The sequence below is a fragment of the Mauremys reevesii genome, linkage group 6 (assembly GCF_016161935.1).
Source record: "Mauremys reevesii isolate NIE-2019 linkage group 6, ASM1616193v1, whole genome shotgun sequence".
Classification (NCBI taxonomy): Eukaryota; Metazoa; Chordata; order Testudines; family Geoemydidae; genus Mauremys; species Mauremys reevesii.
Genome location: NC_052628.1, coordinates 68,888,599 through 68,904,030, shown reverse-complemented (window position 1 = coordinate 68,904,030; position 15,432 = coordinate 68,888,599). Strand labels below are relative to the sequence as shown.

At 44.2% G+C, this 15,432-nt stretch overlaps 1 protein-coding gene and 1 long non-coding RNA gene across 5 annotated transcripts in view; one reads left to right on the top strand and one right to left on the bottom strand.

Annotated features, from left to right (window-relative positions):
- Positions 1–897: 897 nt before the first annotated feature.
- The window catches only part of FEM1C (fem-1 homolog C), a 28,663-nt gene continuing 14,128 nt past the window's right edge, over positions 898–15,432 (top strand). The window contains exons 1-2 of one of the 2 annotated variants that reach the window (XM_039544569.1): positions 898–1,131; positions 2,009–2,657. In XM_039544569.1, coding sequence (XP_039400503.1) covers positions 2,114–2,657 — 544 coding nt within the window. In that variant the 5' untranslated portion in view covers positions 898–1,131; positions 2,009–2,113. Of the gene's footprint in view, positions 1,192–2,008; positions 2,658–15,432 lie in introns of both variants that reach the window. The other variant, XM_039544570.1, reaches the window with a different exon arrangement.
- The window catches only part of LOC120408057, a 66,773-nt gene continuing 64,172 nt past the window's right edge, over positions 12,832–15,432 (bottom strand). For 2 of the 3 annotated variants that reach the window (XR_005600393.1, XR_005600396.1), the window contains 2 exons: positions 13,362–13,473; positions 12,832–12,930 (listed from right to left, as the gene is read on the bottom strand). This is a non-coding gene — a long non-coding RNA (uncharacterized LOC120408057). Of the gene's footprint in view, positions 12,931–13,280; positions 13,474–15,432 lie in introns of those variants that run through there. The other variant, XR_005600395.1, reaches the window with a different exon arrangement.

The window sequence follows — 15,432 nt, the reverse complement described above, 5'->3', positions numbered from 1 at the left end:
TATAGATATTTACTTCTAATCTTTCCTCATACATTAATACAACCAGGCCTTTAATCATTTTAATTGCTCTTCTCTGAATTCCCTCCAATTTGTTTTAATCCTTCTAATTCTAAGGTTCACAGAAATGTAATCAGTATTCTAGGGATGGTCTCACCAGTGCTGTATACAAATGCAGTAACATCAGGCTGGTCTATGATATGTTGCCTTTTTTATTGTATTTTTTTTGCCACTATATTGGGCAGGAGGCAGGGGGGTGGGGTTTGGTGGGTCCCGCATGCCGGAGGGAGCCGTTGGGCTGGCCCTGTGCATGAAGGAGGCAGCAGGAGCTTCGGCCTGGTGCAGGGGCCTTGGGTCAGCCCTTTGCAGTGTCCCATTTTCCCTTTGGGGAAATATGGTGGCCCTAAACACGATGCTCTGCTCCTACATTTCTGTTGCCTCTGGTAGCGCTCAAAGCACTTTACAAAGGTGGGAAATCATTTTTCAGATCAGGGGAAACTGAGGCAGAGAGGTGCAGTGACTGGCTTAGGATGGACCATGGCCTTGCCAGACCCCTCTCGTCCCTACCACACAGTGGTGCTGGGACGATTTGTATAGTGAGGGTGCTGAAAGCCTTTGAATCAAACTGTAACCCCTGTATATGATGGTCACCACCTCAAGCGGGGGGGAGGGAGGGGATCCTGCAGCGCTCCCCTAGTTCTAGCACCTGCTAGCCCAGGCCAGCTTCTGTAGTGCAGGCGAGGAGGCAGCACGCGCGGCTCCCCTGGGTGCCCCCTAGCGAGCTGCGGCTGCAGGGAAACTTAAGCACCCTCCGCCCACAGCGGAGCAACTCCCCCTCTCTGCGCGCTCTCAGCCTAGCTTGAACCAGGCGAAGCCCCGCCCCCCACGCGGCAGTCCGCCGCTCTAAGTGGCTGACTGGGGGGCGGCCCCTTCCCCATTGGGGCTCCTGGCAGAGGACGCGTGACAGCTCGTTCGGCTGCGCCTGGGCGCTAGGCTGGGCGCTAGCCGAGGCTCGTTGCTGTGGGGACTCGCCTGTCATGGAGGAGCTGGATGGGGCGCGGGGCGCGGCGGAGGCTTCCCGGTGAAGGCGGCTCCGGGCAGAGGGAGCCGGCGGGGCGCCCGCGCCTGGGGAAGGTAGCTCGGAGCCTGTTCTGGGCGGGCGGGGTCCCTGGGCCCCAGCCGACAAGGAGGCAGGTCCGGCGGGGCTGGGAACCTGCCTGGGCAGGGGCGACGTGGGGCCAGGAGAGGGGCGGGGGGCGAGCGGCGAGCGGCCGGCGGGGCTGCCTCCCCCGGGCGGGTGCGGAGCCAAGGCCGGCCTCGTTCCCCTTGCCTGCCCCGCGGGCGGTGAGCCGGGAGCATCGGCTCGGTCGGGGGCTGCTTGGCGGAGGAGCCAGGCCAGAGAGAGCGGTCGGCGGCTCCCTGCCCGGGCTGGGTCCGGCACAAGTTGGTGGAGCTGTCGCGGCTCCTCATGCAGCCAGCGCAGAGCGGGGGCTTTCCTGCAACCCGTGTGAATGAGGCAGGGGGAGGATTAGCGCTCACTCCCGCCAGCCTCCCGGGAGGGGGCGCTCCCCAAAGCCCGGGGAAGCCCCCGAAGGTGGCACTTCCTTTCCTCTCGGGAGAATTGGTGCCGTGTATAGCACAGGCAGTGGGCGGTCAGTTTGAGTAAAGGCGTAGGAAAGTGTCATTGCATTTAGTGCGGTGGTTTTCACCCTTTTTTCATTTGCGGATTACTCAAAAATTTCGAATGGAGACATGGACCCCTTTGGGAATCTTAGTCTGGGGACCCCCAGGGGTCTGCGGACCACAGATTGGAAATCGCTGTTCGACCTCCTTTCTCGGCCCCCCTAGTCCACGGATTCCCCCCCCCTCCGGGTTTAAAACCACTGATTTTGTGTATTAAAGAGTCAAAAAATTTTTTTTTCAATTTTATTTTCTCTTGCAGGTTGCTGAGCACAGTCTGTGTAATTGTTAGGACCTAATTCAGTTAATCAATCTTCATGTTTGTTCACAGAGATAACACAGATCTAAGAAAAGGGTGTGGGTCTTCTGTTTGGACTCTGTAGTTCCAGTAGTCCCATTATCTGGTTCGCTGAAGGATAAAAGCGGCACAGACTAAATGGATCTAAAGACAGCAGTGTTCAATGCAGCTCGTGATGGCAAACTGCGGCTCCTTGCAAAGTTACTGGCAAACAAAACTAAAGAAGAGGTGGCCTTGTTGATGTCTGAAAAAACTAGTGGTGCTACACCACTTTTGATGGCAGCCCGTTATGGACACCTTGATATGGTGGAATACTTGCTGGAGCATTGCTGTGCTTCTATAGAAGTTGGTGGCTCAGTGAATTTTGATGGTGAGACCATCGAGGGGGCTCCTCCATTATGGGCAGCTTCTGCTGCTGGTCATTTGAAGGTAGTCCAATGTCTGTTAGATCATGGAGCATCTGTCAACAACACAACACTGACAAATTCAACCCCACTTAGGGCAGCCTGTTTTGATGGGCACCTGGAAATAGTAAAGTACCTTGTGGAGCATAAAGCTGATTTGGAAGTATCAAACCGACATGGGCATACATGCCTGATGATCTCATGTTACAAAGGACACAAAGAAATTGCTCAGTATTTGCTTGAAAAAGGCGCTGATGTTAATAGAAAAAGTGTTAAAGGTAAGATCAATATCCTATTTTTCTTGTAGCAAAGTTCCTGAGGCTATCTTCTTGTTACCTTTTTTCTTTTTTTGGTAGGAGACCACCGTCCAAAAATGTTCTTCTGACTTGATAATGTAAATTATTCAAAGTGCTATCAAGAAGTTGAAATTATAGTGTTGTGTTTATAGTTTGTATGTAGTTTTTTTCAGTTTGATCTTCCAGTGTACCTGCTGTTTCATTACTTTAAAAAAGTTACTAAATTTCATTCTAAATCAACAAGTTTAAAATTATAAACCCCAGTTTTTAAAAGGTTTTGTTACATAGATTCATACTCCTGGCTAAAGTGTGTAGGTAAAAAACTAATTGGTTTTTTGCTGAAAATGTAGTGGGTCATGTGATTATCTATTTTAAAAAGTTAACTTATATCATGCAAAAAATTTTCATTTGCAAAACAAATATACTGTGCATTGAATAAAATTCACTGGCCTGCACTGTTAAGATCAGAATAGGGAAATGGAGAAAGTCCTTTTCTGTATTTAAAATTTCCACCCAATTCTTGAATTCTTCAGTTGATCTATTAGCTACAGTAACTAAGAAATGAGAATTAGGGTGGAAAAATAAGGACCAATGCGAGTGTGATCATGCCAAAAAAGAGTTTCAGTAAACAGTGGTGCTGTTATCACAACAGATGTCTTTTTGCTTCTGTTTACAATGGTCCTAGCACTATTGTTCAAAGCAAAGACTTCTGCCTTTTTGCTATGATCATAGTTGCATGGACCTCTTGTTCTAACTGTGGGCATGTTGCTGCTTTTTAATTGCATCACCAGTGCACTTACTAATGTTGTATTGACTCACAAGGTGTATTGGTTAGTGCAGAGTACCACACATTTTTAACCCTGGAAAGATGGTCTGTGTTTGGACAATTGATTTCTGATACATGTCAAGGGTATTTCCCCTTAAAGCCTGTGTATGACATAGTACTTCTAATTCCTGTTTCTGGCTAATTTTATTGTTAACAATTTCCCAAACATGAAATATAATTTCTAGAATATAGTTTATTGTATGATGTCTTCATTTAAACAAGTACAAAGATTTGTTAGCAGAAAAAAAGATGAACGCCTAAATGACACTTTGACTGACTGAAACAAGGTGGATGAGGTAATATCTTTTATTGAACCAACTTCTGTTTGTGAGGGAGACAAGTTTTCGAGCTTCCCAGAGCTCTTCTTCAGATCTGGAGAAGGTAACCAGAGTGTGTCAGTGGCTTAACACATGTTGCAAGAAACCACTTCAAATTAAGTGGAAATTAACACCTCTGCTTGTCTGTTCTGCCAACAGTAGTTGATCCTCTAAAAGATATTACCTCACTACCTTGTGTGTCTCATATCCTGGGACCAGCATGGATACAACAGCACTGCAAATGTTCATTGGCTTAAAGACATACTGTACAAGTGAAAATATGTGTGGCGTAATATAAAGAAAGCTAAATGCTAATTGGTGGTAGAAATATGAGATACACAGCAGACAGAATGTAATACTTCTGCTTGTAAGAAGAATAAGTTAACGTCCAAGCCATAAAGCCACTCATGAGTCACTATGGACTTGTGTATTGTTCCAACTATATACTGGGGGTGATTACCAGACAGCTGCGTAAAGGTCTGATGCATCATAAAATCATTTATTTAAGCCATCCCTTTTTCTCTCTCTGCCAGTGGACTGTTAATAGTCTCAGACTTACTGATCCTTAATATCTCTTATACCAGTATGCAGATGTTATTTGTTCTTTGTTCTATTTAAACAACCATCATATAGACACCTACTTATAAGCATTTTTTATCTCTCTGGTCTCATCTCTATTATTTTCATTTCTCCTCTTCACTTTATTCAATTTCTGCATGACTCATGACTTAAGCACAACTGCACAAGTCTCACCCATTCAGCAACACCCAAGAGAGACAATATTTTGTGAACAGCAGAAGCACACTGCTGCTAAAGGCACTTGGTATCAAAACTATACACATCTCTATTATGCCAAGCATTCATCTTTCTTATAGTATTGTCACACAACCATAATCTAAAGATGAGAGCTTTTAAGGTGAGATTTTTGAAGTGCTACAGCATAGCTGATCCTTGTGTTATGAAAAAAGTGTGTCAGATTTGGATTTGTTACAGCCTAGTAAAGGCCATTACATTTTTTTTAAAGTGTGTGTGTGTGTGTGTAATATATGTATGTATATATAGTGGGGTTTTTTTTGTATGTAGTATGCCCTGCCTTTTCTTGCTCTTTGGAAATAGACTCTACCCCTTGCTGATGACATCAGATGGAGATTCCTCTCTCAGCTGTCTACACTGTTCAGTATGTCTGTTGTTGAAACAGTATTACTTTAACATGCATTAGGGAACTTTTAGCATGCAACAAAAGGGTCTACATGGGCCGTTTTTTGACCAAACTGTTGGAGAGCTTTAGAGTTCACACCCCTCTAGTGCTCAATACCATGCTGTGTAGATGAGTCCGCAGAGTTTTCTTGCTTCCTGGAATTCCTTATTCTGAGTAATGCTGGGGGAAAGAGAGAATCTGGCCAGGCATATCTTCAGTTCCTTCTCCCATTTTATAAGAGAGCGCCACCTTGATGGTGAGTAGAGAGGCCTCATAGTAGGAGGGTGGGAAAGAAAAGTCCAGGTTGCTGCTTTCTATGGACAAAGAAACCAGTTATTATAGATGTCCCTGTTGCTCTTCCTACAAATACTATGTTCTTTGGATATGTTAATATTTACTTGTCTCTGCTCACAGGAGGGAGATTTTAAGGGAGTGTACCTACTAGGGCCTTGTCTACATTACGGGGGGGGGGGGGGGGAGAATCGATATAATTTACGCAACTTCAGCTATGTGAATAACATAGCTGAAGTCGATGTACTTAGATCTACTTACTGTGGGGTCCACACTACGTGATGTTGATTGGAGACGCGCTCCCGTCGACTCCCCTTGTGCTTCTTGTTCCAGTGGAGTACAGGAGTCAATGGGAGAACGATCGGCAGTCAATTTAGCGGGTCTTCGCTAGACCCACTAAGTCAACTGTCGATGCATCGGTCACTGGGTGTCGAACCCCCAGTAAGTGTAGACAAGGCCTAAGTATTTAAGAAGTAGGTTCTCCCAATATTCTGTTACTACTGGTGTGCATGTGTTGACTCTTGCCCCTGCTTCCTGACCTGGCTGTTGGGGGAGCCTTCTAGTGTTTCCCTCTGCCTTACACCTGCTGAAGCTTTTCTATTTAATTATTTGTACAGCACTTTGAAAATGTAAAGCTGTCTAAGGTTATGTCTACACTACTGCTGTAAGTCGACCTACGCTATGCAACTCCAGCTATGTGAATAACGTAGCTGGAGTCGCGGTACCTTAGGGCAAGTTACCATGGGGAGGTCGATGGGAGAAACTCTCCCCTCAACTTTCCTTACTCTTCTCATTGGAAGACAGAGTACAGGGATCGACTGGAGAGCGATCTGTTGTCAGTTTGGCAGGTCTTCACTAGACCCCCTAAATCGACTGCTGGTGAATTAATCTCAGAGCGTGGATCCTGGCTGTAGTGTAGATGTAGCGTAAGACTACTAAATATTATATCTTCATTAAACGGGGTACCTCTAGAAAGCTGCTGTCTTTCAGATATTTTCTTGAAAACAGGAAGGGGGGGGAGCATAAAGCTCCAAACAATTTATATATATAAATGTGTATTATAACGTACAGTAACTCCTCACTTAACGTTATGTGCCTGAAAAATGCAACTTTAAGAGAAATGATGTTAAGCGAATCCAATTTCCCCATAAGAATGAATGTAAATGAGGGGGTTAGGTTCCAGGGAAATTTTTTTTTTTTGGCCATACAGTACAGTACTATAGTTAGGAGGTGCCCCCGCCGTACCCCACACAGGCACAGCCCACTGGCACTGGAGACAATGAGGCAGGTAAGGAGGCTGACAGTGCTGTAGGCTAGAAGCATGTTTCGCAGCAGCAACAGCTTCCCCTACTCTGCAAGCACCAGGGGTGGGGGCTCAACCCTCGGCCCACCCACGCCCCCCTTCCGCCAAGCCCCCACCTTTAACCCATCTCTTCTTCCCCCCTCCTCCCCCTTTACTCCGCATGCTGCATCCTCGCTCCTCCCCCCACCCTCCCCTGCCTTCTGCCTGCGGCAATCAGCTGGCTTGCGGCATTCAGGAGGGAGGGGGGAGGAGTGAGGACATGGTGCGCAGGCTCCCCCTGCCTCCTGAACACCGCAAGCCCGCTGATTGCCACAGGCAGGAGGTGGGGGGGCTAGGAGGGGGAAGGCACTGATCCGCGGGGTCTGCCAGTGGGCAGGAGGCGCTGTGGGGGAAGAGCGTATGGAAGCTGATAGGGTGGCTGCCAGCTGTGGATAAAGCAGGCAGCCAAATGAAGCTATACTGAAGCATTGTACAACTTTAAATGGAGCATGTTCTGTAATTGAGCAGGGACGTAAGACTGAAACAACGTTAAGCGAGAGGACGTTAAGTGGGGAGTTACTGTACCATGCATGATTCTCCGTTTACCCCCAGATCCTCACTTCTGGAAAAATGACTACCCACTTTTTAGCGACGAGTATTTAGGGTTGGAAAAGATGGGGTGGGTTATGGGGTAGGTCCTTAGAGCTCCAAAAATCAGGATGACAAATTTCAATGAAAAGATAGATACTGAAGCAGTTAAAAATGATGGATTTCCCTGGAATGCGTGAGTTGTCTAGCAATAGCATTCTGGACTACTGAAGCTTAGAAAGTAGAGATTTGGGAACAGCATATGATGAAGTGCAGTAGTAAAGATAGTAAGTGATTAAGACAGGAGGATTTCAGCTGAGTCAAGATCAAGATAAGAGCAAATGATAACAGTGCCTCATAGGTGGTGATGGCAGTGGGAGAGAGGAAAAAGTTTAAAATGCACGACAGTGCTGTACTATGGAAGATGGCCTATAACTCTGAAATTTTCTGAGTATTGAATCATCTTGGTTCAAGGTGTATTCAACTTTCACTTTTTACCACCATTTTCCAGAATCCTCTTCTACAGTTTCCACGGATTCTTATGGAGGATAGAGGAAAGAGTTCAAATAGTCACAAAGGAACTTGTTTAGGTCACGCAAAAAGTATGGATGAGGGAAAAATGACAAATAGGACTTGAAAAACCTTTTTGCCCACTCAGTATTGTGTATGGATGAGGGAATATCTACAGTTTCTGTAGAACTGAAGTTTTAATTTGAAAAACAAAACTTCCAAATGTGAACCAATTCAGCATTGTCTTCCTAATGTTGTAGACTGTTCCAGCATAACTACTCTTGGCTTTAGCAGCAGCAGGTTGAAATTAACAATACTGTGGTAAGTTTCATAGAAGCTTCTGGACAGTAGAGGAACTGTCAAGAATCATGTTGCTTGGGTAATCGGTGACCAGATGTCCTGATTTTATAGGGGTAGTCCCAATTTTGGGGTCTTTGTTATACAGGCTTCTATTCTTTCCCCCTCCCCCCCCGGTCCCAATTTTTCACACTTGCTGTCTGGTCACCCTACTTGGGTAAGCTATGAGTAGTAGCTTTGGAGTTTTTCATGGTGAGGACCACAAAACCAGGCCCTAAGTGAAGGACAGATCTCTCAAGTGTACTGGATTTTTCAGGACTGTTCTGCAGTTTTGGATGAATTCAGCTGACTGTTTCCCCACTCCACTGGGAAGAGTGGCAGTGCTATGTACACACTGGGCAGCACTCCCTTCCCAGAGTCAGAAACAGGACTCAAGAATCTTGATCCAAGCATTTGCTATTGAATAGCTGTGTAACCCCCTGGCAAAATGTGTGCAGCATGCCTTTATAGTGGCTGATTAACTACAGGAGTAAACATTTTTTCTGTTTAAGTGGTAGTGGTCTGTGCTGATTTCTGAAGGCTGAGGATTCAAACCCTGTTGATGATCCATGTGGGTTCTTTTAAAAACACTGGTTTATTTAATTCTCACAGTAAGAAACCTTCTGTAAAATCTGTTTTTAATGTAAAAACCATTATAAGTGGTCAGTTATAACACAACACTCAACAAAACACAGGTGTTATATTTTGGTCATTTGTCATGTTACAGATTGACATCGTTAAAGGATGAGGGGTAGAGTAGTGGAAATTCCACCATCCCTTTTCATTGGCCAAGATATTGGGGTATAGTTGATGAACACTGTCTAACAGCCATGAGGCTCTGTATGGTGGTTAGGTTGGGAGGGAAAGAGAGCTGCTACTTCAAAGGATATGAAGATAGTCTGAGCGGAGTCCAGGAACAGCACTCTTGCATTTCTCAACAGCTAGGAGTAAGGAGTCTCTTTAACTAAGGCATTGCTTCCGGACCTTATTGACAGCCTTCCTTTCCCTGTCTCCTCTTTTCCTTCACACCCTTTAATCTCTGGTGAGTAGGTGTCTGGCAAATTTTTCCCTGCTTACCAGGAAGGAGTATAGAAGACAGGTGTAATGGGTCTGTCAGCATGAGATAGTTTTGGAGAAAATCATGTTTTGCAAGCTGTATATTCTCTTATGGCTGCGAATAAGACCTATAGCATAAGAACAGCCATACTAGGTCAGACCAAGTATGGTCCATCTAGCCCAGTATCCCATATTCCGACAATGGCCAATGCCAGGTGCCCCAGAGGGAATGAACAGAACAGGTAATCAAGTGATCTATTCCCTGTCGCCCATTCCCAGCTTCTGGCAAAATCCACAAGATGTCATTGATGTAAAATCCAATATAGCAACTCTCTAAATTAACAGAGAGCTGCAGACCTTGTTCAGTTTATTTTGTCATATGGATATGTATACAGACTTGACTCTATGGCTAAGTACGAAGACTATATTAAGGCTTTAACTTAGGTGGAGACTGAAAAGTGTTTAACATTCCCTAAGCTGGGGGTTAAAAAGCAAAATCGCTGCCTCTAAATACCTGTTAGCTCCAGAAATGAGGAAATAGGGTAGAGCCACTCTGGTCTCTTCAAAATCAGCATGTGGTGTATTGTATATTAAAAATAATTAACCTAATTGTAAACATCAAGAAGTCTGACAAGTTTGTTTCTCTTCTGGGTTTTCTATCTTGCCTGCTTGCCAAGCTTCATTTTGAAAAACAAGGCTCTGCTTCCTGGGAATAAAGGCCTTGCTCTAAATGTATTCTGTCTTTTTCCTGGATGTATTACATGACACGTTGCATTACATTTGTGAGGATATTTTGAGCATGAAGGCTATGTGAAACTAAAGTGTAGCAGGAATGCCTATTACCCAGCCCTATAAATTAAATAGTGAAAGAAGATGCAGTTAAAAGAAGGAAAATGTTTAGTTTGCAATGGAGTGGGGAGAATGTTGAAACTAAGTGATTCAAATACTTTTGTACTTTATTCATAAATGTTGAGACATCAATAATCTTGAAAATACAATTTAGAGAGAGCTGGATCTGTGAACAGAAAGTTCTTTGTTCCATAGCATTTATTTTCGTGGTCTGAGAAATTAGATTAAAACATAACCATGAAGATTTGTTGATATTAGTAACTTGTCTATTTTATTATCCCATTTGATTTTTAAGCTTATTCATGAGGGCACAGCTTTAGTTTTCTTCCTGCAATACCATACTATAAAAATTCTTAGTGGTTCAGTTGAGTATCTTCCAGATAAAGCCATAATCAATAACGAATGGGGGCACCAATTACTTTGATGGTTGCATTATTTTATTTGTTTTATAATTATAAAGCAGTAAGTGTAGGAGGAGAAGTACACATCAATAAAACAGAGGTCTAGATCCACAAAGGGACTTCAGCATTGTAACACCTAATTTTTAGGCCAGATCTGCATTAATAAGATAGGCTGGACTCAGTTGTGTTGCTCAGGACTATGAAAATCCACAACCCTGGACGATGTAGCTAAGATGAGTTAAACGCCCCCCTCCCCGCCCCCCCAGTGTAAACATTGTTGGGTTGATTGGAATAATTCTTGTGTTAACCTAGCTGCCACCTCTTGGGGAGGTGGATTAACTACAGTGATGGGAGAACCCTTCCCCTCGCTGTAGTAAGTGTCTACACTAAAGTATTACAGTGGCTCAATTGCAGCACTGTAGCTGCACTGGTGTAGCAGTTTAAATGTGGATATATTATGCGGCTGGGCATTTATGGCTATAATCCACAGATCCAGGTCAGGTGTTCAGGCTCACTATACAATGCTTGGGGAGAGTTAGGCAGCTGAGCTGGGGGTCACCTAGGATAGCCAATAGAATATGCAGAAGTGAGGAGCTTAGGTGCCTAATTCTGGGCTGCAGGGAGGCACCTCCCTCCGCTGGGATTCACAGCTGTGAATCCTTTCCTATGTTAGGGGCAGAAGATGGGTCAGTCCTCTCATGAAAAATGAAGGTGGTGTGTTTTTCTCCTTAGACACTATAGCAGGGGTGGCCAAACTCTGGCTCACGAGCTGCATGTGGCTCTTTTACGGTTAAAGTGTGGCTCACAGAGCCCCCCAGTATCTCCCCATTCTCCACCTACCAGACTGCGGGGAGGGTCGGGGTGGGGCTAGGGGCTTCTACCAGAGATGACTGGTGCCTGCTGTGAGTTGGGGGGGCACAATTTAAAGGTTCACTCCCCACAACAGCTTGAATCACACACACACAGGTACTCCCCCCTCCCCACCCTCTTATCGCAAGTGTCCCCTCCCTGCAGCTCCCAGGTGTTAGCTCCAGGTGGGTAGGTAGCGGCAAAAAGCCTGGAGCTGCAGGAAGGGGCCACTGCTTTAGCTCTGTAAGGAGAGGAAACGACAAAAGCTGCAGCTCCCAGCTGTTTGCTGCTGCCTCTCCCCATGGCTACAGCTCCCAGTTTTTCAGCTCCAACAGCTGCTTTGGAGGGAGGGGGTCTGGTGGCACCATGTGACTGAGTGGGGCCAGCAAACCCTGGAAAAAATTGGGGGGGGGGAGGGGAAGAGATCATGTGGGGTCAAGTGCCTTGCCCCATGCATCACCTCTGGCTTTTGCCCATCAGGGAGGGATTCTTGGGGCTTCAACCCTGCAGGGTGTGCCTGCTGGGACTCAAGGCATCAGCAGGAGGAGACTGAAGTCCCAAGCCCCAATAGGCAGCTCCTGTGTGGCTGAAGCCCTGGAAGGTATGCCCCAGCTCTCAAATTTCTGAAGATTGTTGTATGTGGCTCGAAGCGTCACTAAGTTTAGCCACCTCTTCACTAGCCTGGTGGTTTGGGCATTCACCCGGTATGTGTGAGACCCATGTTTCAGTCCCACTGCTTCAATTAATATTTACTTGTACAATTGGAAGAGTTTCCATAGGAGAGATTGGGAGACCGGCCCCAAAATATCCCACAGCCCAGTAGTTAGGACACTCTTCCTGAGAGGTGGGTTCAGATTCCTGTTCCATGTCAGCCAGAAGAGGTATTTGCTCCCACCTCCAGATGAGTCCCTAATCGCTGGGCTGTTTGAGTATAAGAGGAGCACCACCTCTGCCATCTATGGGGTTAGGCGCACTCTGAGAACACCTACTGGATTAACCCCCCAAACCCCCCGCAGGTGAGAGAAGTGGGAGAATGCCTAGATTGCAATTCCTCTGGAGTTCAGGTGTGAATTAGAGTGCCAAGCCACTTGGTGGCATTGGGACCTAGGCAGCTTTGTTCACTGGCAAAAATTTAGGTGTCATGGGACTTCGGCACATCCAGAATTAAGTGGCAGCTAAGAGAAGGTTTAGAGGATCTCAGTGGCACCTCAGTGTTGGATTTAGGTGCCTAAAGTCCCTTTGTGGCTCTACCCCTGAAGTTTATATACGTATCAATATGTTTATATAATCAGTCTTTTTAAAACTAAAGTAATACATTTACTAGATGACTTATTTCCTTTATGTGCTTTGCTTGAAATTAGTGCAATATAAACAATCTTTAAATCAAGAAGATCATTAATTTTATTGGGTCCTGAACCTGTGAAGATTTATGCACGTGCCTAACTTTACACATTTGAATAATTCTGTTGAACGCAATGTGACTTCAGCTGTGTGATGTTAAGCATCTGAACCAGGTATTTTCAGGAGTAGGGCCTTGCATGTGAAATGGTAAGAATGACTTAATTTTAATTTTCTAATATTGTTTTACTAATCCAGAAACATGATCAAGCTTTAACTAAATCTACTTAATACATTTACAAAATGTTCATTCAAGTCCAGCCAAATCACTGTCTGTGTTACTGCTTCTCTTCTTTTCCCTTCCCTGTCACAGGCAAATTATTTATTTTGGAATGATTTGCCTCTGATAGCGACCTGGATGTGGGGGAGAAAAATAGTTTCATTATAAATGTGAATCTCCAGATGGACTTTGGTAGCATTGGAGAGTTAAAGAATTAGTTACACTGAAATATGTAGCATTTGTGTAGTGCTTTTTCATTGTGTTGGCTGTTTTAAAGAGGGGCTCTAATATAACTCTAAAATGTAAAGGCCCAAAGCCAACTGAGATTTACTCTCTATTTGGGAGGACTAGGTGAGAGTTGAAATTCACTAGTATCTTAATTTTTTTTATTAGTGAAGGAAGTTGCTGACTTCTTTAGGGTGAAACGGTGGTGTGCAAATCGGCAACAGCTTTTTAATTTATTCCTATTTTTTAAAAAATACCAAAACCATGAATAACAATTTAATGTGTACGTGCATCCACTTCTCTAACTGATTAACAATTCTGGTTACATTCTGTTCCTTACGGTAGTTTGAGGAGAGCATTTATGCCCTTCAGAATGGTGCATGCTCATGTTCGTTGTCATACTGATCCACGTGGATATCCAGAATCTAGATGTGTGGTCAGATTCCATAACTCTAGGAAGGAAAAGGAGTTAGACATGGTTTAAGAAAACTGACTTGGAAAAGAGAAGACACTGATTTGAATAGAGATTTCACTTTGAGCCTTCTAAGGTGGTGATAGTATCATAATTAAATTTTTTTAGAAAGACTTTAAAATGTTTGACACCATTTCTTTAACATACATTAACAACTGTTGTATGTTGTTTCCCTTGGAAAAGTGGGGTATAGAAACTACATATCAAAAGAGAGGTGCTTCACATAGGCTTTTCCTGCTTTGCCAGCTATCTCCTCATTTGATCTAGCAGAGAGTTATAATTCTGAATTTGTTACAAATTATGTTTGTGGCAACAAACTAATGTCATGCTTAAGTATTAGAAGGGTAACCGTGTTAGTCTGGATCTGTAAAAGCAGCAAAGAGTCTTGTGGCACCTTATAGACTAACAGACGTTTTGGAGCATGAGCTTTCATGGGTGAATACCCGCTTCATCGGATGCATGCATCCAAAACGTCTGTTAGTCTATAAGGTGCCACAAGACTCTCTTTGCTGCTTTTAATGTCATGCTTGTGACTTAACTGCAGTCTCACACTGAAAGAATGCTTGCTTAAACATGCACCTGTAACAGGGACAGAGAATTATTAGCAATATAACTAACCTTTCGTATGAATATTTTTCTAAACAAACTGTCCTCTCCTCCACACTAATCCCTATACTCCTCAGGGTGAAAATTCTTCACAGATGCTAACCAGAGTAGTCTGCTAATTATCCACTTAGTGGCTGTTTGTCATATTGATATTTGAGCCACTTTATAGTCTTAATATTTAACATTTGTACTTTTTATTAATAGGTGTGTTTTTGTAATACTTTCAAAATTCTTTGGTAATGCACGGAATAGCCTTCTTAAGGATAGAACTAGTCCTTACAGCCACCACCCCATCCTTCAAATTCTCCCTCAAATTGACAATTGATGATTACTAGATAGATAACTGATAGACTTTGTTAGACTGTTGCCCCTTTTGACCTGAGCGGCTAATCAAGTTTGGGGCCCTGGAGATGTTCCAGTTGGAAGTAGAAATTGGTGATCAGGTATTTCTTTGATACAGTTTTATTTATTTACAAAGTCCTATGTTTTTGAATCCAGAAGGAACCAAGAACAAAAGGAGCAGTTTCTTTAGCCAACCCCAGACCCAAAAGTTCTCTGTCTTGCTTTTTTCCAGGGTCAGACTGTGCTTACTGGCCCCTGTGTCCTCCTAGGCTTTTTGTTTTCCCCTGCCTTTTCTTGCTGTTCTTGTCTGTGAGCAGCCTTAGTATCTGTGTGTTCTCTCACTCCCACACACACACCTACCCAAAACAGTACTCATCCCAAAAGCTCCTGGACAGGTTCACACACCCCTTTTGGTTTAGGCTTGACTTATATTTACAGTTACGTTAATTAAAGAGTGAGTTCATACTTCTCAACTTCAAAGAGGCTTTAACCCAACCCATAACGAGGTTTCACCAAGTTCACAATATATTATTTCTAAAATGTAGCCAAACCAAAGCCATCTCTCTGTGTATATATCTGGCCAATGTAAATGTGTATTCTTGTAACCTTTCCCCTAGCCTCTCCTTGTGTCCCTTCTGATTGTTCTGAACACTTGTTGCATTTCATCTTAATTTAGTTTAAAGTTTAGGGCTGGTCCACACTGAAAACTTACATCGGCATTGCTACATCTCTGAAAAATCCACACCCCTGAGGGATGTAGCTATGCTGACCTAACCCCAATGTAGACAGCACTAAGTCGATGGAAGAATTCTTCTGTTGACCTAGCTGTGGACTAACTATAGCAATGGGAGAACCCCTCCCGTTGCTCTAGTGAGTGTCTAAACCGAAGCACTATTGTGAGATGTGCTATTGAGCCCTGCAAACCCATGGATATCTGCGGGTATCCGCATCTATGGATTTTTTTGTGCACTATGGATCAGATGCAGATACA